This window comes from Athene noctua, chromosome 14 (assembly GCF_965140245.1).
Source record: "Athene noctua chromosome 14, bAthNoc1.hap1.1, whole genome shotgun sequence".
Lineage (NCBI taxonomy): Eukaryota > Metazoa > Chordata > Aves > Strigiformes > Strigidae > Athene > Athene noctua.
Genome location: NC_134050.1, coordinates 2,377,024 through 2,399,804, shown reverse-complemented (window position 1 = coordinate 2,399,804; position 22,781 = coordinate 2,377,024). Strand labels below are relative to the sequence as shown.

General features: G+C 43.5%; 2 protein-coding genes across 2 annotated transcripts in view; one reads left to right on the top strand and one right to left on the bottom strand.

The window, feature by feature from the left end:
- The window catches only part of PPFIBP2 (PPFIA binding protein 2), a 105,220-nt gene extending 93,777 nt beyond the window's left edge, over positions 1 to 11,443 (top strand). Inside the window, exons 19-30 of the mRNA XM_074918039.1 lie at positions 558 to 590; positions 1,162 to 1,300; positions 1,968 to 2,096; positions 2,613 to 2,763; positions 2,944 to 3,055; positions 3,487 to 3,575; positions 4,439 to 4,561; positions 5,216 to 5,341; positions 6,110 to 6,298; positions 6,661 to 6,831; positions 8,334 to 8,399; positions 9,049 to 11,443. Of these exons, the coding sequence (XP_074774140.1) occupies positions 558 to 590; positions 1,162 to 1,300; positions 1,968 to 2,096; positions 2,613 to 2,763; positions 2,944 to 3,055; positions 3,487 to 3,575; positions 4,439 to 4,561; positions 5,216 to 5,341; positions 6,110 to 6,298; positions 6,661 to 6,831; positions 8,334 to 8,399; positions 9,049 to 9,120 (1,400 nt within the window). The 3' untranslated portion in view covers positions 9,121 to 11,443. The remainder of the gene's footprint in view (positions 1 to 557; positions 591 to 1,161; positions 1,301 to 1,967; positions 2,097 to 2,612; positions 2,764 to 2,943; positions 3,056 to 3,486; positions 3,576 to 4,438; positions 4,562 to 5,215; positions 5,342 to 6,109; positions 6,299 to 6,660; positions 6,832 to 8,333; positions 8,400 to 9,048) is intronic.
- Positions 11,207 to 21,932, bottom strand: CYB5R2 (cytochrome b5 reductase 2). The gene is made up of 10 exons (XM_074918046.1): positions 21,824 to 21,932; positions 21,300 to 21,446; positions 20,528 to 20,600; positions 18,664 to 18,770; positions 17,678 to 17,807; positions 16,129 to 16,212; positions 15,516 to 15,601; positions 14,567 to 14,666; positions 12,575 to 12,772; positions 11,207 to 11,310 (listed from the first exon to the last, which is right to left on the bottom strand). The coding sequence occupies exons 1-9, from the start codon at positions 21,833 to 21,835 to the stop codon at positions 12,600 to 12,602; spliced, it is 912 nt and encodes a 303-aa protein (XP_074774147.1). The 5' UTR covers positions 21,836 to 21,932; the 3' UTR covers positions 11,207 to 11,310; positions 12,575 to 12,599.
- Between the last annotated feature and the right edge of the window lie 849 nt (positions 21,933 to 22,781).

The following is a 22,781-nucleotide window of genomic DNA, read 5'->3' as shown; positions in this document are numbered from 1 at the left end:
TTTTTAGAGAGTTTTTCTGTGACTGCAGCATTTAGGCACTGCATAAGCCATGCTATTATGTCTGTAACGGCAGGATTATCCAAGGATGGGTGATCTTGTAAAGGAAAATGTTCTTTTTCTAGAAACAACCAACGACTCCTTAAATATACTGAATTAGCAGAATTTTTTTTATGCAGGTTGGTTTGTTTCTTGCATGTGCAGTAAACTCATTGCACCTCCAGCTCTGTATTTCAGAGGCACGTGACATAATCTTAAGACATTGCTTCATTTCAGATGTTCTGCAGGCTTTGTGGAGCTCTGTAGTATATGCTTAATATATTAAAATTGTCTAAGAATAGTTTTAAAAAACCCCAAACAGATAAATGACAACCTGTATATGACTCTTGGGGCTTGTTCACACCGATGCATATTCACTTCCACGTCAAGCATAACCGCTTCTTTTCATTTCTGCTTTTAATGCTTAGCTTACTTCTTTGCTCTCTGTAACTTTATTTTGCTGGTGTTTTATATCTTCTTTGCTTCTTCATCTGGCTTTCTGCTTCTTGGGATGACTGAAGATCGCATCAGGAGTGTCAGTGCACCAGCGCTAGGTACTGTATCCAAACCAGATGCAACTTTAACAAACATGAATTTGCTGCTTACCTTCTTCCTTTCCTTTTCCCCTCCCTTTCTCTATGAAATACTAACCCCAAGCGGGCCATTCACACTGAATTCCTTAAGTGCAGTACTGAAATGAAGTTAAGAGATTTTGCTAAATGGCATTTGGACAAGATTTCTTTCTAAGATAGTTATCCCTGGTTTCATTCTGCTTTCACTGAAGTCAACAGAAAAATTCCCACTGATTTTGATGGAAGAGTTCTGGTATTAGGAATAGGCAAAGGGCTGAAGAGTCTGCTTCAGTCTGAAGAACTTGAATTAAAATAATGTATTTAAATACAAATGACTAAAATAACAATACTGGTTTACTCCATGTTACTTTCTTTTTTGTATCAAATGTACAGCTACTACTTTTTCACCGTCTGAGCATGTTTTTTTTAATACAAGAGCAATTTTATAGATGGCTTTACTTTTTTATGTTCTGCATTTGAACATTAGTCTCCCAGATAACAAGTTTGATAATATTTAGTGTAAAACATGACTATATTACTGTTCTTAACCCAGGAGAAACAGAGAATGTGGATGGTACAGTAGTGTCGGATGACCTTTCACCTCTTTCTTCGGGAACAGATTCAGGTCCACAGTCTCCACTGTCTCCAGAAAACAGAAAGAGTCCAAAAGGGATCAGGAAAATCTGGGGAAAGTAAGGCCTTTTTTTTTTTTTTATTTAGTTCCCTATTAAAGCATTTTGGCTTAGAATGAATCCAGTTCTCAGCAATGTTACAATACCTACAGCAATAATCAAGGAAAATTCAGGAAAAGGAGAAAGGCAGCTCTGTGATTGTAGGGGGGTGCCCCTGGGGGGACAGAGTGGATGGTAGCGTTCACAGCCTCATGCTGCTGGAAGAAATGAGACTCTGCTGTCATCTCAAGGCTAGTAATTCAGAATGCCAACAGTTTCATCAGCTATGAAAAGTTAAATGATAGTAAGTTGTTCATTACAGAAGGCCTCAGGTGAAAAAAAAAAAAAAAAAAAAAAGAGAGAACACAGAAGAAATAAAAGCAGGAGGCCTGGGTTTTCCTGTGTTCCCTTTCTGTACTTCAGGACAGCAGCCATGTCCACGTCTGGCCTGCAGTGTGGGTGACTGAGTGGACTGAAGGGCTGTGGCTGCTCTGCAGAGCTTTTTTCTTTCCCCAGAGGTAGGTCTAGACAGTGTTGGCCTGGAACTTCTTCAGCTCCCACTTGAATTAGATGTTTGTGGTTTACAGGAAGACTAATACAGCTTCTAGTTGTCACTGTAGTTTCCATATGAAAGAAATGTTCCCTGTTGCAAGCTAATAGTACTATTGTGGCACTCTTGTCTTGAAAGAATAAGAAGAACTCAGTCAGGTAACTTCCCTGCAGACGATCTGGGTTTGGCAGAGTTCCGAAGAGGTGGTCTCCGTGCAACGGCTGGGCCTCGCTTATCCAGATCAAAGGAAACCAAAGGCCAGAAAAGGTAACAGCTGCTCCCTCCCCTTGCCCAGCTGTTAGGTGGTATCGTTAAACGTGCTGAACACCACAGCCTCCTCTCCTGAAATACGGTTTCCCCAACGTACTTCTTTACGTGTGGAATTCCACAACAACCGGAAGGGATTTCTCTGGTAGAGAACGTGTCCCGAGGAGCTCCCCTGTCTGCACTCCTTCACCTGCAGGTAGCCGATGGAGTGTCAAACATCTCACCTTGTTAAAGAACGAGAAAACTTATCATCTCCTGTAGGAATATCTGCAAAGCAATGAGGATTCAGAAATTCCCTTCTTCCTCTTTTCAATTAGAAAATGGGAAATTCTTACTCACAGGCACCTCCCCTGCTCCCACGGCCTCCAGCTGTTCACTAGCTGAGGCTGCGTGGCCGAATCAGCCGGACCCCAGCCCCCGGGGCTTGTGTTACAGCTGCAGCTCTGGCACACCATCGCCTTTCTGATAATAACCGTAATTCTTTGTTATTTTTCAAATATTTCTTGTACTTTTCAGTGACCACAATGCTCCGTTTGCTCAGTGGAGCACTGAAAGAGTTTGTAACTGGCTTGAGGACTTTGGTCTCGGTCAATACGTCATTTTTGCACGGCAGTGGGTGACTTCAGGCCACACGCTGTTAACTGCGACACCTCAGGACATGGAGAAGGTAATAACCTCTAACTGATTCTCTCAAAGCAACCACAAGTGTTGGTCCTGTACAGCCAGGCCCTTCACAAACACTTGGCAGTTCTGCCTTTCTGAAACACGTAGTATCAATTTTTGTAGATACCTAATGAGATGAAAAGAGCCCGAGGCAAGGCAAACTATTTAATGGTTATTGTTGCAGGAAATGGGAATAAAGCATCCGCTGCACAGGAAGAAATTGGTTTTGGCCATTAAATCAATAAATGCAAAACAAGATGAGAAGTCTGCACAACTCGATCATATCTGGGTGACACGTAAGTGTTTGAGGTGTGGTGCAACTGTTTGGAAAGGAATTTCCCCCACCCCTATGGCTGGGCTGCCTGATACGGGTTTATTTAAGCAGTTACCGAACACCTTTCTAAGAGCACCAAGTTTCAACATCATCGAATTGAGGATTTTTGTGGTGGTCTTGACATCCAAATATGCAGCTACACAGTGTGATCTGTCATTCAGGCTGCAGGAAAGCGAAGGGGGCCCTCAGCCGTGCAGGAGCTACGCTGTGCCGCGGAAGGGGTGTGCTCAGTCACACACTTAGGGAAAACATCACCGGGGGAAGTGCTTGTAGGCTTCTGGTACGAGGCTGTGCTCCTGCAAGGTGGAAGGCGGAGCGAGCTCCCCGAGTGCCACGGCAGCGCCAGCCCAGGCACCAAGGGGACACGGGTGTCACTCTCCCTTGTGTCTGCAGGGTGGCTCGATGATATCGGTTTGCCTCAATACAAAGACCAGTTTCACGAATCCAGAGTTGATGGGAGGATGCTGCAGTACTTAACTGTGGTAAGCTACAACCCCTTTTCCTCAGCTTAACCAAATTTAACTTCAGAGTGAGAATTTTTTGCAAGACAGATCGTGCCAGTAGTAACTCATCTGTGTCGTCCAGTGCATGATGACTATTCCTGAGGTACATAAAATAAGTCATAGAATAGGTTATCACTCAGTTCTGCAAAGTCTTTCTTTCAATATCGTGGGGCACGATATTTAACGATAAAATGACCTATTTTACATGCAGCTGCTGGAGTGTGGTGTTCTCCACACCAAGGTAGCCACAATATTCAGTGAACTAAAGGTAAGCTGCAAATCCAGTAATTTCTACAGCTCCAACCACATCAGTGGCAACCCATGCACTACACATAGCTACTGTCTTCATAATTATCTGAACCTGGGCAGAGAAATAAGTATTTGTTTTTGTTAACTGTGCTAGGCATTTTTTTCTAATTTACCTGTTATCAGCAGCACAGCCTTGTCTACGCTGCTGAAGGAGCCTGTGTTCCATGGTTAGGTGTGTGCTGGACCTGCAGTGATCCTCTCCCAACAGGATCTCAGCCAGATCAGAAACAGTCCAAATATTTTAAAACTGTCCGTGAGCCTGGATTTTACTTAATTGCCTACAAGCTCTCCTTCATTTTTCAGCCAGGTCCTGTGATGGTGCATGTTTAAAAAACAAAAGAAAACACACACACAAAAAAAACAAAATCCCTACTTAAAAAAAAACCTCTTTAAAATATAAACTTTAATTTTACCTAAACCACAACTACTGTGGCTTATATAAAACCACATAGGAAGCTTAAAATCTTTCTTCTTGGGAAAGGTACCTGTGTGGTACGTATTGTGTGCCACCTAAAAGACTCTCTGCTTTCCAGAACGACCTTCTCTTTCTGAAAGTCACCAGCCAGCTGCATCATCTGAGTATTAAATGTGCCATCCACGTGCTGCATGTCAACAGTTTTAACCCCCACTGTCTACGCAGAAGACCAGTCGAGGAGGTAAACGAACGTTTAAATAATTTAAACTAGCACCAAGTACCCGATGCCAGCCAAAGGGGATAGAAAGCGAGCAGTGCCCCATGATACAGCAGAACCACTGCAAAGGGGAACAACATCTAATTAACACTGCTTTCCAGCTCTGGAACGTGGCACTGGTAACACTCACCGAGGATAAACATCCACTCAGTCCCTAAGTGCTTGAGCTGCTTACTAGTTGAATCTCACACCCTTCCCTTTAGAAATTACTTGCCTGGTTTAAAGTTAATGCAACTTCCAAGAGAGTAATTTGGAATGTTTTTTCTTTGCCTGTCCCGTTTTGTAGCTCTGGAAGACTGTAAGGTTTGTGCCTTCCCTGGTCAGCATAGCTTATTCTCTCAGTATTAAAGTCTGAGCATAATACAGTTCTCAAAAAGCTCCTGTTACACCCAGCATCTGTAACCTCTGCTCTTCTACCTGATGCAACATCTGGGGTTTCATCTGTGCTCACCTGTGCCTGCCATCCCCTCAGAGGATGTCTGAAAGAGGCCTTGAACAGAAGCAAAACCTTACTACCAGGGAGGGACAGTGGTTTTTTCAGAACTGAGGACACATACTGCGAACGTGCAGTGGCAGCGCAGGCTGCAGTGCCATCACCTCCTCTGGTTGCTTTCACAGAACAACGTTTCGCCCTCGGAAGTAGTTCAGTGGTCCAACCACAGAGTGATGGAGTGGCTCCGATCAGTGGATCTGGCCGAATACGCCCCAAACCTGCGAGGAAGCGGCGTGCACGGCGGCCTCATTGTAAGAACTGGTTTTAACATTTGACTACATATTACAGTCTGTCAATTTTTAGTAGATACAAAACATCTTCTCTGGGGTTTGTCAAGCAGGACAGCAGTAAGACAGCATGATCGTGCCTTCTCTTTATCTGATCCATGCATCTTAATTTTACAAAGGAAAACAGAAAAAAAAAAAACCTGCTAAAGGGGGTTTTGTAATCAAAGCCGAGTTGTGCATGACTGTTTAACACAGCAGTACATAAAAAAACCCAGACCAAACAAAGTTACGTATTGATAAGGCATCACTGTCTCCTTGAATGGTTTTAACAGAATCCTGAGCCAACTGTCCCAAACTTATAGCGGTCTTGACAGCAATCAGAAATATTTTTTTTTTTAAATTTCAAACCATTCAGAACTGTTTCAGCCTAGTAAAGTCAGAGTTCTGAAATACTGTGATTCTACTGTTGTAGAATTGTTGCAAAAATGAAATAGAAAAAACTGTGCTAAGATTATGTTCTGAGTAGAGCAGAAAATTCTGAAACCAAACTTGTTCAACCCAAACAAATAGAAGGTTTGCTGATAAATATGTGTTTGCCTGACTTGGGCACTGCATTTCTTAGTGCCTGCTTTCATGGATTCCCATTCAAACCCCAGTGAGGTTCATACTGCCGGCGAGCTATAAAAGGCCTGATGTAGCTAGGTAGCGTAGTAAGAATGAGAAATTCCTGTGATAAACACCGTAATGGTATTTAACCATAGGAAAAGTAAACATTCTGCCGTTTTTTCATAGATTCTTGAACCTCGCTTTAACGGTGACACGCTGGCAATGCTGCTGAATATTCCACCTCAAAAGACCCTGCTGCGACGCCACCTGACAACCAATTTTAATGTATTAATTGGACCAGAGGCACAACAAGAAAAAAGAGAAATAACAGAGTCAACAGCATACACAGCTCTGACCACCACTGCCAAAGTTCGGGTAGGTACCACCTCAGCATCTCCGAGTGCCTCGCCCCTGCCTTAGGAAGAAAATAAGGGACAAACATGGGCAGGGAGAGGTCAGTTCTCGAAGGGTGTCACATTCCATTTGTATCTGTTTAAATCGGCTTCGGAAATAAGCGTGGAATCCCTTCTGTCTTTCTGTAGAAGGAACACTACCTAAATGCATTTAACAAACATCAATAGTAACTCCCAAGAAGAAAACGTTTAAATTAAATTAATTTAGTTCAGAATCTGTCTATTTGAAGCATGAGGGTATAGCAGTAAATAAAAAGGAGAGGATTTATAATGTTTAAAGGACAACCTTATTTTTCTTATTCAAAACTTGTTATATTATTTTAGCCAAAGAAGCTTGGATTTTCACACTTTGGAAACTTGAGAAAAAAGAAGTTTGATGAATCAACAGACTACATCTGTCCTATGGATACAAACCCAGCTGCTGCCAATGGTACTCAGAAAAACTATGGTGGGCACAAAGGAGTCAGCCCATTGACTGACAGGGAACTGGATCAGGTGGGGCAGACAGACTGATGCCATTCCCATCTCATCCTCCCCCTGCATTCCAGAGCTTGCAAATAACCAAGTGTTAGCATGTCCCAAAGCCTGTGCTACACCCGCATGAACTTACTGAGAAAGTACTGGCTGTGGACACTGGAAAGAGTTCTGTACTAAGAGTGTCAGCTTAATTTTTTTAATCAACATCCTAATACTCATCCATCTTCAAGCCCTTTTTCAGGAATATAACACCTTTTACACTATGAAGATCAATGTATTTTGGCAATTAATTAAGGTGGTGGTTGCAGTAAACACAAGACTTTTGTACTTCTAGCTTTCGTAGTCTCAGTATGGCAACTTTTTTCATTATCTTTATGGGTGGTTTTTAATGTAATAAATTTATTTGGATTAATTTGTACAAAGCTATCAAGTTATATATTAAAGTACAACAGGACTGTATATTTTTAGCAGCCATTAATCGATGAATCCAACTGAATTTGTCTCTCATGATGTACAGGGGGGACTAGTCATGCTTAGGCAGTATATGTGAACACAATGCATCAGTAATGTTCGAGCTTATTAATAAACCAATACTTGAAGGATTCACTTCTGTTACGTAGTAGTGAACTTATAAATGAAACTGTCTAGACATCATACAGACAAATGCTGAAGACTAAAAAAACCCCAATTTACTCAACTTTGCTGTTGTGTAAATGGATGTAAACCCTGAAAAATGGAGCTCCTGGAGGCTTGTGTGACCTTTGGCAACACACAAGAGCCAGAGGCAGCTGGGTTAAACTGTCCTACCTCCAGTGGCCTTCAGTGAGATAAGAACAGTTTAAGCCTGATAAGAGAATAGTCACAAGACTGAAAAGTAATTGTGAAAGTCCTTTTTCCACGTGCATGGTTGACTGCATCTAACCTCTCATCTGTGTCCCTTCTCTAACCCTTGTCTCTCCCAGCGTGCACCCCCCGCCCTGTCCCTCCGGGGCAGGGACAGCACCCAGCCCCGGCTGGAGCGCAGCACGGGCTCTGCCTGCACAGCCGGGAGCTGCACCCGGTGTCCAAGCACACAAACCACTGGAGTTCCCTCCGTTAAGGCAGGGTCCTGCAGTGACACCTCCGTGCCCCAGAACCCAAAGCCTTCGCCTCTAAGGACAGGGGGGACTCGCTTCTGGCCTGGGAGAGACGACTGCCAGAAGGAGAGTGAGGCTTACACCACTGGGAAAATATTACTCTTCATTGGTAATACCAGTTAAGCTGTAATTCACACAAGAAAAGAAAAAGCTTAAGTGTCATGGAATCAGTCTGTCTTAATCAGGATTCACTCCTCCTATTGTTAAATGCATTTTCACCGGCCTTAGAGCATGGAGGCGTTTTTGTTAATATGCAGAAATGAGAGCCTTTAAACTTATCCCAGCTTCACCTGTCCCGGCACAGATACCTCCCAAAGCTGCATGTAGAGTGAATAAAACTGCACATACTGTCTGATTTGAACTAGTTCCTGAATACTTTTACAGATGGAACATTCAGAAGGAACAGTAATGCAAATAGGGGCCCTTTCTCAAGGCATAAGCCATCTCACGGTAAGTACTAATTCCTCTCGTATGCTAGAATTCAGTGAAAGTTGGTCATTGCTGGTGGTAGTTAAGAGTAAGTGGGTCACTGTTCTTGTTAAATTCCTCTTTATAGCCTTATTGCATATTCTCAGTCAAAAAACCCCTGCTTTTAAATCACACTAGAAATTAGGTTTCATTTAGGCCTATTTTAATTTTTCATGAACTGCACTATCTCTTTGACCCAATGAGAAATATTTATGCCCTTAAATGAAAACAGTGCTTCAAAGATTTTACAAATACACACCATCAAATGCCTCAGTCACAGCAAAGTCAAGCAGAGGTACAGACTTGAAAATTTACATCAGCTAAAACTCCACAGAAAACACCTGAAAATCACTATTAATTCATGACTCCAGAGCAGCTGATTTTTAAAATAGTTGACTGAAAGGTATAATGAAGAATTACATAACATAGTAGAGTCACATGCCACACACAAAATCTCTGGGAATTTTCCTGAGCAAATAATAGTTTATTTAAACCTGCATTCAAGAAAATCCTTGTAATTTTATGTGGCTCTAACCCCCTCTGTTGTGAATCTGATCTCATTACAGTCGTATTTCTTTAACTGTAGGCCTCGAACTGAACACGCTTACTCATTCCCATCTTGTTTTTTCAGACCATGTTAAGCCAAGATGAAATGCTGAACGACAGCAGATTTTTAACACCTACCTTTGAAGACTGGAGATGATGTTTCGACACGACCAAGGACGCTGCTGATACCTCATGCCTGTCCCGAGGGGGCTGGGAGAAGCCTGATGCTGTGGTGCAGAAAGGCGTCACCTCTTTTCTGCCAGTGAGACTTTACCACGCAGCATTTAATAGTGTCAGTGTAGGAACACCTGACAGGTAACTCTCCTCTGCAATATTTTCTGTATCTCATAATGGGAAATCAGTGTTGAGAGAGAAGTGGTTCTCATATCCCGAGTCTGGAAAGCCAAGGCCAACACCACATCTTACACCTTTTTATTTGGTCATCTTTTACATGGTATGTTTACGTAGTGTTACGTAAAAGATCTTTTGTAATTTTTTACAATTAACCTGTACTGCAGAAATCATTAATCCTCTATTATGCCATGTGGACTATTAAGAACCACCTAGAAACTCAGAAGGATGGTGGTGAGCGCAGCAGTAATGGCTCACTGCCTACCGCTGCAGTCTTGCCAAAAGGCTGTTTCCCACTGAAGGATTCTAATCTCTCACCCCTTTCATTAGCACACGTCCCGCTCTCTTTTTGTTTAAGTGCGTGCAGTGTAGAATGGGAGGAATGGATCGTAATACTCTGCGTCAAGCCCTTGCTTTTATCAGGAGGATGACAGGATGGCAAAGAAACCTTTACCTACCCCCAACAGATGCTGAAAACTGCAGCAGGAAATGTAACTCAGACTGCCAGAAAGACTGATGGACTCAAAAGCTGCTGCTTCATTTGAAGTGATTTTCTTTTTTAATGGTGTGATTTTTACACGTGTACTAAGTGTTCGCTGTCAAGGAGAAACCACGACATTTAACTAATGTAAAATGAAACTTTAAGAATGGTGTTTGCTGCGCTCTGGAGGGCAGGTGCAACACTTCCCAGCGTGCTCCATCGTTTGGTTTTAAATGACAGTTCTTTCAGTAGAACCTCTGAATCTGCTCTTTCGGTACACTGACGTTTTGTCTGAAGTGGCCAGCACTGACCCACAGGCGCAAGCATCAGGCTGCTCACAAGCATTCTCAAAAATGGTTCAGTTTTCTGAGCCCCAGAGCTGGTTGGTGTGAAACACAGCACGGGCTCTCAGGAAGACAGGGATGGTGATAAACCTGTTTTCTTTCCGTGGTTACACCTAATTAAAACATAGGGCTGCAAACAGTCCCGAGGACTGGAGATTACAGTAGAAACACTTGTGTAACATTTGCATGAGAAGGGGTGATGCTGTAAACAACGTTGCTGTTGGCTTTCAGTTCTCTTTTCATTCCAGCTACAGATAGATTTTAATAGAATATTTAGCAATAGGAGACAAACCTTACTGCTCTGTGATGTCTAAAATGTGACTAAGGACCATCAAGCAAGTACCACAATAAAACAAGTCCTTTTTTCTTTAAGAAACCTGACAAAATAGATCTGTTGCTGTTCTGCTGAGCTGGGCAGGACTGCAGCGCTGTAACAGAGGGAAATACGGCCTCCTGCTGCCTCCTTGAGGGGCTGTTCGAGGGGGAAAGTGTCTCCTTCACGGCAGCAATTACATGTGCCAGGGGCATCTGTTGACATACACCTCGTGTGTTAACAAGATACCTTAGTAAATAAGGAAATGCCAGAAAATAAATTTTAATTGTAAAGAAGGGACTTAGTATATGTACGGATGGTTTGTGTTACTCTCTCCTTGCTGACTTGTCACTCCCAGCCACAGCCCCCCCAGGCCAAGGGGAGGCTCCAGTACTGTCCAGAGCTATCACTGGCAGTTCCTAAAGGTGACCTGTTCTAGTCCTCACTCCGTGAGGGACCCTGCACTGTATGGTCACATTTTAGAAGCTAAATACATCATTTTATTGTCCAAAATGGTAAAACCAAGTCATTTTTTTTCAATCACTGAACAATGAAATGACAATAGAAAATCCAAAGCAATGAGAAGTCAGTCTACACATCAGCAAACTGAAAACGATTAATAAAAGGTATTAAACATACCAGTCAAGTACATCTCCAGTCTGTCAATGCAATCAGCAGTCACGTACTATGGGCATTTGAAAGACTTTGTCAGGTATTAGCCAGCAGACTTACTGCAGCACTACAGACAGGATAAGCCGCTCCAACAGATGCAGCCGTAACATCACTGAGATGGTCCACGTGGCTTTTCAGATTTGGTTTGGTCATGTATTTATAACTCTGTGTCTTGTGCTAACTTGGCTGTGAATAGTAAACATACAGAATTATTGAATTTTTTTAGTATATAAAGTAAGAAATCCTAATTAGCATAACACTGGCATAAATGCTTTTTTTTTTTTTTGACTGTTATGAATAAATTCTGAATGTTCCTCCATCTCTTGCTGACCATGGAATGATTCTAACAAAGACATGTGGTTGATCTCTCATCAGGGACAGAATCACAGTCTGAATCACTGTGTCTGTCTTTGCATTACTGCTACAGATGTAACTTACGAAGTACAAAACCTCTATGTCATTTTATAACTTGGATTCCTTTTGATTTGCTTCAGATGAATAAAAATTATTTAGTAAACATACTCATTAGCACCTGAAGAAACAAGTCTTCTGGCTCAGGGACCCTAAACCAAATGTAGTATCAACAAATTCCTGGAAATGAACATGCAGTCCTAAGTATTAATGCTATGAATGAAACGCTATGTGGTAAAAGCACTAAGGTGAGGTATTAAGTGAATATAAAAAGGACTCAGCATAACTTACAACAGGAAGCCAGAAGCATGTTTTCTCATAAGCAAAGGCAATTTCTGAGACTGCCAAAAGAGCAAGCACCACACTTGTGCAGAATGCCAGTCAGCTGATGCAGCATCACTGCTCATGTCTGTATATGCAGCCCTGAGCTTCCACGTGAAGTTGGCAGTGGTTGTTTAGCTCAGGGTGCTGGACAACAGCATGAAGTTACGTAATTCTCCCAAATAAATTTCACACGAATTAGAATTTCTGCTACAGTAATAAGCAATTCACATGTTACCTAAATTCTGTTCACTTTAGCATACTGTGACTTGTTCTTAGCCCCTGCTAAAGGGCTGTAAAACAGCATTTAAAAAAAAAAAAAAAACAAAAACAACAAAACCCACTGTTCTTTGTACTCTCTTTCCCCAGGGTTCACTAATGAATTACCTGTTGGTTACAGTCAAATAATCCTAGCCCAGATTTGGGACCCTAGTCCCAAATTCCATGCCCATGTTTACAAACAGTGTTATCTCTGTCCTACCTCTCTGATTACACTTTTTCCTCAGAATTAACATTTCCTACTAATTTAAGAGGTTACACTAAGTTACTGCCCCACAGTGCAGGAAGATCTCTCAGCTTCTTAGTATTAAAACATCCAAAGGCAATTACGAAATTACAAGCCACAGAAATTACATTAAGTGGTTAAAAGACACACACATACAAAAATTCTGCACGGTTACATACCAGTTGTTCCTGTAGGAAAATATGCAGTACTTACGACAAGGTATCAGACGACATCAGTGCTAATAAGAAAACCTACTGCTCTTGGGATAGCCGAGTTTGTCGAGGCTGGGCTGACACGCCAACTGCACCATGGGCGGGGGCCCACACAGCAGGATGAGCGTCTCGCTGCCGGGCGGAGGCAGGTGGGTTTGAATCATGTCTGCAGTGACGAAGCCAGAACTGTACTTCCAATCTGAAACAAAGAAATTCAACTATTCACTTGAATCTCTGTACGTTCTGAAGCCTTTTTAAACTGTGTATGTTGTACTCGCAACGCAGCTGAAGGATCAGCAAAGTTACGGCACCATCACTGCGAGCCAAGAGAGGGTTAAACCTCTCAAAGCTTGTGGTCCCCTCTGACAAGGACAACTAGCATGTGGCTAACAAGGACCTGGCTGGTAAGTGTGACAGTCTGTGAATAAATGATAGATTTAAAAGAAATTAGATAGCCAGTAGGAATAAACAGGAAGAGTAAATCAGCTTTTCCAGTGAACAGAGGTCACCCCGGGGCAGCTGCACACAGACAGATACTGAGACCTTTGCCATGCAACACAAAAAAATAAAATCAGAAAAGAGATCAAGTGGTAAAGTGACTAAGTTTGATGATGACAAAAGTTCTGCCATGTAGTTAAGTGGTAAGAGGAAAAAAATATTTTAAAAAGAGCAAAGAAATGCAAAATGCTTTCAAGCAGTAGTATTATTGAATGCATCTGCCATTTAAAGTAGGCCAAGTAGTAAAAATAATCCTTCCTTCATGTATAAAAATGTGTGCTTAAAGTGCATTTATCAGGAGCATTTATGAGGGGTTATGAAAACAGCAGCAGTCAAAAGGCAGATGAATGGTACGTATCAGGAAAAGAAAAGGGAACACCACATTAATGTAAAAATACAGTCTGCCTGCATCTCGACCTCTGCTTTCGGTTCTGATCCGCTCGGCTCAGAAAGGGACACAGCAGAGCTGGTACAGGCTGGAGGAAAGGATGAGCAAAGGATGCAATCACTGCTGTGTGCGGGAGACCAGCAGCTGTCAGTACAGAAGAGACGGGGCAGCAGGGGTGATTGACAGATGGCTGTAAAATTAGTCATGTCAAGGCAGTTGCAGGCACCTATTGACGCTCTTTCGACACAAGAATTAAGAGGCAAATGCAAACCAGAGGAAGTGACAGTACTATGGAACCACTAACAAACCGCCAAAAATGTCACAGAAGCTCTGAAGGAGACACACCAAGTTCTTACAGGGGGAGTCTCTCAGAGTTACTCTACCTGCAGACACACATTTGGTTCAGAACCAAGAAATATTAAAGACTGGAAAAACATCAAGACCTGCAGATTGCTCTTCTTTGGCCATGGCTATTGCTGACAACAGGCACAGAACTTTGATCTGACTCAGTCTGGCTCTTGGGTCTGTTAAATAAAATCACAGCTGGCTCACATCAGAGCATGTTGTAATACAAATACCCAGGTTTCGAAGGCGGTTCAGCAGTTCAGCTTCTCCCCCCCTTTCTCATTCAGTGCCACCAGCCTGCAGTTCATGCCTTATCTATACACATGCCAGCTCTGTTCTGTTTCGCAGCAGTTCTCGATAGCTTCTGGTAAAAGATGTGCATGTACTATTTACAGGTATTAAGCAATTTAATGCCAACAACACGCTAACATAACCTGATTTGGGAAACAGCCCAAACCAGAGCTGTAACATTTACTGAAACCTCCCCAAACCTGGCACATCCTGAAACACACCTGAGTGACATGTCTGGCCCAACAGGAGTTAATTATTAGTGCACGCTTTCTAAGGCCCACCTCGTTTAGATCACTTTCCAAAACAGATGGTGAGTAAGGCTTGTTTCAGAGGGGCTGGGGGTGTCTTTGTTGTTTCAAAGTGTAAGACAAGAGGCTGTGATACTATACTAGTGGCTCCTTGAACGAGAGGAAACTCTGACTGTTGTACAGCGACGAGCAGAGGCATTTCCAGCCTGCACCAGCAGCCTACCTTGGGGGGGTCTGTCCAGTGTATACCAAAGCGTGAACTGATCAGGATGCCTCTCAGCAATGTCTTCTAGCTCAGCTCGCAGCAATATATCTTCTTCTGTCTGCCAAGGGAGACCACTGTTCAGCAATTAACCATCTCGAGATGCCCCCTCGTGTGAGTTCATCTGGCATCCAACAGTACAAATGCAGTGATAACTCTTTCAAACCAAGAAAATTATTTATATTTCCCCCCCCCCCATACATGATAGCTATTATCATTGCAGGCTTCTGTAAATTCAGATTAAAGACAACACCGTGAGACTTAACAGCCACCTAAACCCTGTCTTAAAGACAGACATTTGAACAACTTTTTAATCCAGGCTAGTATCACAATTAGCTGGATTTGTCTCTGACCCTGGCAGATCCAGGCCTGCACCAGCACGGTGAAGGCGACCTGTAGAAACACATCCACGGAACAAAACTCTTTCCTTCAAATCAGTGAAGCAGTAAAATGAGTAGAGAGATCAGGATCTGTTCACACTCTTTATTTCCTAATACAGGAACTGGGGAGTGCAAATGAAACTATGAAGAGCCATCGTCAAAAGAAACAAAAGATCTTCATGGGAACTATGACAGCACCACACAAGTATTTATAAAGGGTCTTACGGATATTTTTTTAATTCTGTTTCTCCTTAAATCCTTTTAACCCAAGACAATATATTAAAAGCTTACACAGTAACTGTTTCCTACTCCTCCCTATACTGATCATTCTTAGATGTGCTACCTCAGATAATACTGTCTCACGGATGGTTCAATGACAATACAAACCCAAAGTCACTGGAAGAGTATGAAACACAGAGAGCAAGATCTTCTCCAGGGGTCAATGCCCCATCAGGTTAAAAAAAAGCTCAGAGGCCATCAAAAAAAGCAGGCCATTAAAGAAGGACAATCAGATGAGTCAGTATACTCACCTGATTAGCAAAAAGAAGGTAACATTTTGTGGAGTCCTTCGGATCGTTTGTGATACGACGAATCAGCTGCAACATTGGAGTTATTCCTGTTAAAAACCAAAGTGGTTAAAAACCAGGTATTTCCTTCTGTGGCCACAGTTTGAGTATTAATGCTGCCCCCCTTCAGTCTTCTGGGAGCTTAGTTTGCCCTAGATACCTTCTAATACATGCCAAATGCAGAGGTTGGGGGGTTCTATTATTACAAATCACTTCAAAGCAAAAACAAAAACACAATACTTGTATCTGGGGCTTTCCTTTTCAGCATTCTCCAGCACATACAGTAATTTTAACCTCAAGACACTCTCCTAAAATACTTTTTTGTCACTGAGACTGAAGCTCAGAGAGACGAAGTGACTTCTCTGAGTCACGTGGTTAAATCAAGACTAAAGCTCTGAAGTTGCCAGCTCCCCGGCCTGAGCTCAAGCCACTGGAAAGCCTCGGTGTTGCCAAACACTCATGAAAAGAAATACAGATGCGAATGCTCTGCTGCTGAAGTAGTGTTTGATACTCCTCACACGCATCCGCAGGGGCATCTTTGTTCTCTAGACATTCCGTGTGATGAGAATAGTTTTACCTGTTCCTCCAGCTATCATCCCAAGATGCTTTGCAAACTTTTTCTCTGCTTCAGACTTCTTATGAGGTTTGATAAGAAAGGTACCTAGAAGATATATTCAAAAGCTATAGGTACATTAACTCCCAAACAAACATGGGTACAAATTCCATGGGAATAAATTAATATAGCCTACCAATTCATTAAGACAAATCTTCTGGAAAGGCTAATTGGATGAGCACAGCATCGAGCACAAAGAATAGAACCCTCCTTGCCTCTGTGAACTCCCATTCTAGCTTTGAACAACCGATTTACTTCTTCCCTGCCACCCAACATCGTTTATCATAAACTCCGGGATTCCCACATCACTGCCTAGAACACAACTCAGCAACTGTGAATGTCAGTGGTAGCTAAAGGTAATCGCAGCCCTGCTACAGAGAAACAGGTTTTTTAGGCCATCTTCATCATCCTCACTTGTGTCACGGATCCAGCCATTTGGGTGTGTCCACGTTCAGTGGTGGTGTAATTAAACCAGCATCAAGCACCAACCCTTGCAAAGATCAGAATCAGGAATGTCAGAGCCTTGCACACTTCTATCAAGTACTTTATTACTGTAATTAATTCCCAGTTAATGAGATCCCCACGACCCTCGCAGTCAGCCAGGTGACTACCTTCTAGTACCCTGGGATGAGAAGACCTTGCTGACTTCTGCTCTACACCTGGGTACACCACTGCTCCAGAACGATCACAAAACCAGACAGATGCATTTATCTCCAAAGGCCAAGCCAAATGAAAAGCCCATGAAAAATATTCTAACCGAAAAGCACTTGACGTGTTCCAGTCTTAAGAGATCTGTAACTAGCAACAAACTTCCCTAGCTCTTTACAGCAGCCAAAGCAGAGCAGAAAGGAATGTTTGTAAAGCACACATCACGCGTTTCCTCCGAGATACACCACACTCAGTATACTGCTCATCACAACAAGTCTTCATCCAGAGGAGAGCTGAGCTCTTATCCCCCTAAAGAGGCAGTTAAGTGCAAAGTCGCTCTCAGTCAAGATCAAAGCAAAATCTTTCAGTCGCCCTTGAAAGAGGATTACCTCTCTGAACTCTCTTTCTCCCAGTCAGCTCAGACCTGGTTTCATCATGAAACCACCATGAGCTGGATCATAGCTGTCAGGTTATTCAGTAACAACGCTGAGATTCTCAGACGGCATTGCAGGGCACAACCTCCCCTATGTAAGGAGTATCTGGAACATCTCCCTCCGTATGTACAGCTGAGGTACGATGTCCAGTGCAGCCTTCTCAGTAAGATCATGTGACAGTGATCTCTTCAGATGTAGTTCTGTGGCCCCAGGAGTGAGACAATAACCAGCTATTTCTCACAGAAAGTCAACACAAAGTATCTTTCCTATCATATCAATTCTGATGGGCTCTTAGTCAAGAGCAGGAAAGATGGATTTTCTACTTTTTAAGAAAAGATCCTCTACAAATCACTAAGTTTTAAAAAAATCACCTTTGAAAACAACTGATACAAGTTTCTCCCTTTTGCTCTCCCACCTTCATGTCTCAGTACCTGCCCCCTTATAGACAAGGAGCCCATTTGGCCCTCTGACATCAATAATATCACCAATCTTCATGCCATCTAGGTACTGGGACATCTTCCCACCTTCTGGAAACTTGGGATTCACATTTTTGTGGTAGACCTGTAAAAACAATAATTTGTATGGTATCAGCCACTAGCTTTCCTGCAGACAGTATTACAAACTGTGGAACACAATATTGCAGGGCTCAAATTTAGCACCTGAGAAAGAAAGTGAGACAGTTCTTTGCTCTCAGCTATCTGTTGTGCCTCGCAACAGGCAGCAGCCAAAATAAGTGAAATGCTGTCACACACATGTTCCTATGCTCTCTGCAAAGAGCCTGGCTAATAGGAAGAGGTGGCAGGCACGTTACCTGCTGGCACCCTCAGTTCACTATCGCTGCAGCAAGAACCTTATGCAACCCCATTTTTCTATTTGCTCCTTCTGAAAATAGCACTGCTTCATCTTTTCTTTTCAAGACTTTCCCAGAGACTTCAGCCACGGGATAGCTTTTTCACCTTTCAGAGCACATACCAAGCTGTTAATAACAGTTCACCATACTTGTAACATGAAGAACAGAGCATGTAAAAAAAGCCCGGATTTTTGCCTAAGGACAAACCTATCATAGAAAAAGATAACAAAATCCAGAAGTCCTGGGATCAAATCATCCTGCATTCCCTAGCTTAAAGGATTTCCCTTTGTTTTGGATCCCATTTTCTTAAACAGTGAACACATTAGCAGCAAGTACTGCCAAAGAAGTGATCCTCTTCTCCATTTACTCTACCTGTGCTCGCTCTCCTCAGTGACATAGAGCAGATACAACTTACTACTCAAGGATAATGTGAAATGAGTTGTTTGCCATGCAGTCATCCTAGTCAGACGAAGATCAATCAAAATAAAGTCTACAGTTCCCTAAAATGAAGTACTTTCCTTCCTTCCAGTTAGCAACTTATCTATAATAAAGGAAAACAAAATTTACCTTTATAATTAAATCAACATAACCTTTTGTCTCATCACTGGAAACTGGGGTATAGGCTCGAATCACCAGATTACCATCAATTTTTGCAGAAAGGTAAATGTGTTGGCCTAGGGAAAAAGAATTACGATCTGGTTATTTAGGTTTTCATACTTTTCTGAAGGACAAGACAAGAGAGCAAAGCAGGTATTTTGACCCGTTAAACACAAGCAATGATGGGAAAAATATCTATATATATAAATCCTGTATAAAACAACTAGGCTCTTTTTTCAGTAAATTTCTGGAGCATGGGGTCATTGAGGAGAGCGGTATGTTAAGGAATCAAGGATTAGACACCAGGAAAGTAAGAAATTTCTAGTAAAACAGTGATATTGAAAGTTTGCTCCTCATTCTTAAGTGCTTCTGTATTTTGGGTTCTGCTGTTCTTACGTTCATTAATGAAGTAAAGGTAAGCATGCACTAGTTCACACAGGCAAAGAAAGAAGCAAGTATTACATTTCAATAGCAGCAATCTCTCAGAGCAAACTTCCCCAAGATTCTGCACCAAGACATCAAGAGCAAAGCCTTGGGCCAGAGTCCTCCTCCATAGCTCCTGCCTCCATAACGCTGCGGCTTCCGCTGCATGGGACGTGGCTGTCCAGAGACTCTTTGCCCAACCCAGTGCTCCAAGAGGCAGACTCAGAAAGCCCCTTTCTGCTGATTAAAAGAACTGAAACTCCTCGCCAAGAGTGGTCTTCTCGGCCAGACAGCACTAATCTAGAGAGCTGTATGGAAAAACAAAACGTAGGAACAGTGCTGGCAGGAAACACTTGCTTTTTAGCAAAATGATCCTGGTAAAAAGCAGAAGGCAGGAATCTCCTAGGAAGTAATCTTGCCCCTGCAGTTTTAGGATCTTATTCCTAAGAATAAAGTCTGGATAAACACAAGCACTGCAGGGCACATCTCAATTCATTTGTCATTTGCCTAGTTAACGTGGACAGTTCAATTACACTTTCCCATACAAGCCAGAAGAGAAGTTGGAGAAAGAGTGCTGCCCCGACAGGCAGCATGCGAGGACGTGCTCACAGCGTGGAGTGGGGAAGACCCCGACACCGGCCATACAGCAAGGGAAACTGCAGAACACAGCACAGCACAAACTGGGCTACGCCTGCCACATCTGCAGATCAGAAAGGGAGACTTTCCCCTGCACAGATGAGCATTAATGCAAGGTCCACAGTTCAATGCCATCAGTTTTGCAGGGTACAGTAAAGAAGAATGTGCCAATCCTTGCCTGAAATGAACTTCAAGCTACAAAAAGCAAGGAAGTTTGTAGAGATATGTAAGTAAATGAAAGGTAAGTGCACGCACAGAGAAGGCTCTGAATACTGCAGCATCTTCCATACACAGTGGGTCTATTTCCCCTTGGATCGGCACAGAATAGTGCCAAGTTTCCCAGACAGAAGAGTTGTGCTCTTTGCCATGTTCAAGTGTGACCATTTTTGTCCAAAGCAAAGAGCAGCTACTATAATAAAATGAGGGCACCAGATGGAAACAGAATGCAAGTAAGAAGTATGAAAAAGCTTTGACAGCTACCTTTCTGCTTATATCCTAACTGGTGGTGAGCTTCGTCAGGCTCCGTTCAGTGTTGCTGTTCTTCTACAGCTGTGTTCCACAATTTAACACAAGCAGAGCAAAGCACACGCAAGAGATCAGAAATACAACCCTTTGGGTAGTCTGACATTTCTCTCCAACGCAGCAGCCTTCAGATGAGCTTTTACGTCCTTGCTTTGCTGAGTATTAAATTCCCAGTCAGAAACCCAAGAACTATGACTACAGTTATAAATCCTAAAACCAGAAATACATGTAATAAAGTGTTTTCAGTACTTACCTACAGGTAATCCTAATACATGATCTGGTGAGGGGAGCCCAAACCGGAATTTCTTAGTATCATGACTGATTTCCTAAAAACCCAAACAAACAAATAAAAAAACCCCACTATCAGAATGAGGTCAACATTGCCACCGCTTCGAATTTCAAACTCTACTCAACACGATATGCTTTAGTAAGCCTGTTCTTTGTGAGCACGCAAGCCAAATACTAGGAAGGGAAGCAGAAATGCTTTGAAAAATAAAATTTAAACAGATCAGAAGTCTTAGAACCAAAGTATTTTTCTCTTTAATTCCGTAAGGAGTGACTTTTGTCTGTCTGCTCAATCCCCGCAGCACCTTTATATAAAGAAAAACTGTGAACCCTCTATTGCCCCAGGCCAGTGAGCACACTTCACGAACTGTGGCCAAAAATCCGGCAAGACACAAGGTGCAGAAGCAGAGGCTGGTGGAGTTACTTCTCACTGATCCACACTGGACAGAAATCAAGGGAAGAAACACAGCTCTAATCTAGGACTTAAACATATAAAAACCTGACTCTGTTCTTCTTTTGAAAGAACCGTAAAGCCGAAGCACAGGCTAAGCGCTGTTAGGAACCCTGCTCTACCCCAGCTGCAGCCCGGCTGCCGAGTCCCAGCCGCCCCGGGCGGGCTCTGCGCCCCTCTCTGGCCTCGGGCAGCCCATGACCCCCCGCCCCTCAGCCCCCCTCTCTCCAGGCCGTGGGCAGAGGGCCCGGCACGACGCGGGGGGTTTCGGGCGCGGGCGCTCGGTCACCTCTTTGTCCACCAGCCACAGCGGGTACTTGGCGAGGGGGTCCCGCAAGGTGACGAGGCCGCCGGCCCTGCGGCGCGTCCCTCTGAGCAGCAGCAGCACCAGGGCAGAAGCAGCCACCGCGGCCACGGCGACGGCCACAGGGGCCTCCTGTGAGGAGCAGAGCAGGGCAGGCGCTGAGGGGCCCGGCCGCTCCGGCCGGGTGCCGCCTCCCGGTGCCCCTGCTCGGGACGGCGCGGCCTCCGCAGCCCGGGGTGCCGCGGGTGCCCCGGGAGGCCGCGGCCCGCTTCAGGCGTCTGCTCGGTATGGGCGTGTGTAGGAATTCCTCGCGCTGTATCAGCGCGTCCCGCGCCCAGCCCTCACCGGTGGCGAGCACAGCCGGACCGTTCCGGTGTCGCTTACACCCGGGCACTGCCAGCACCCAGACCCACCTGGCACAAAACTGCGGGGCAGAAACTGCCTCAAGGTGCAGTTCCCCTGGGTGGGCTCACTGCCTATAGCCCTTTTCCTCCCTCGCATTCTCCTACCTCAATTCTCATCGCCTTTGTGCTCAGCAGCAGCAAACAGGACACGGAGCTGTGACCCAGTCCCAGCTGGCCGCAGTCTGTCCTGTGGAACAGCTGAGCTCAGTTCTCTAGGCAGGAACAGCATGTAACCTTGTACTCTAAACACAAGGTTCAAAGGTGAAGACGGCATCTTTCCATGTTGTACACAAACATCCTCCCTCGGGTCTGCAACAGGTACAGTCCTAGTGAAAGCCAAGCTGTAGATGGTGATACAAGGGGAAGAAAATAAATCTAATGTATTATTTTTCTGAATGCTTGTATTTTATGTGACCTGTAAAAAGACTGAAAGAAAAATACATTCATTCTCCTGTGCTACTGACGTACGGACTATGGGAGAACAGAGAACCTGGTCAGATACCAGAGACCTCATCACACTCTATTTTCATTTTTCATTATATGTACCTGCTTTTCCCACCCAAGCAAAAGCACGGGAACCACTATCAAAACGCTACATGTTACTGTTCCTGAAGTAAACTGACTCCTTGCATCAGTGGCACACGCAGCCATTGCCTTCAGAGTACCGTAAGGGAGCCAAGGACCTCCAGGCTGAACGACCCATCCTCCATGACTGAAGCAGCTACATTCTCCCACCCAAGTGCTGTCACCTCTTATTTTCTGACAATATGGTAATGGTATGGCTTGCAACTTTCATGCATTTTGCTTTCATCTGTGATCTACCACATATCCATGTGGGAAAAGGCTCAAAACTCAAGCAGAATAAAATGGAACAAAAATAAAAGAGACAAGAAACATTCAGATTTCTCACTCAGAATTTATCCTGAAGGATAAATAGGAACAAGTAAAAGATAAATAGGAATTTATGCTGTTTTTTAAAATTTTCAAGATAAGACTTTGTCTACTTTGACTAATAATTGCACAGCTACACAATTAACAGTGGGTCTCCAAGTTGCACTGTTGA

What these genes read in the sequence shown, in the direction of transcription:
- CYB5R2 (XM_074918046.1), bottom strand. An exon ending in TGTGGCTGGTGGACAAAGAG is followed by an intron (nt 20,601 to 21,299) that starts GTGACCGAGCGC and finishes TTGGGTTTTTAG; the next exon opens with GAAATCAGTCATGATACTAA. An exon ending in GATGATAGCTGGAGGAACAG is followed by an intron (nt 15,602 to 16,128) that starts GTAAAACTATTC and finishes GGTTTTTAACAG; the next exon opens with GAATAACTCCAATGTTGCAG.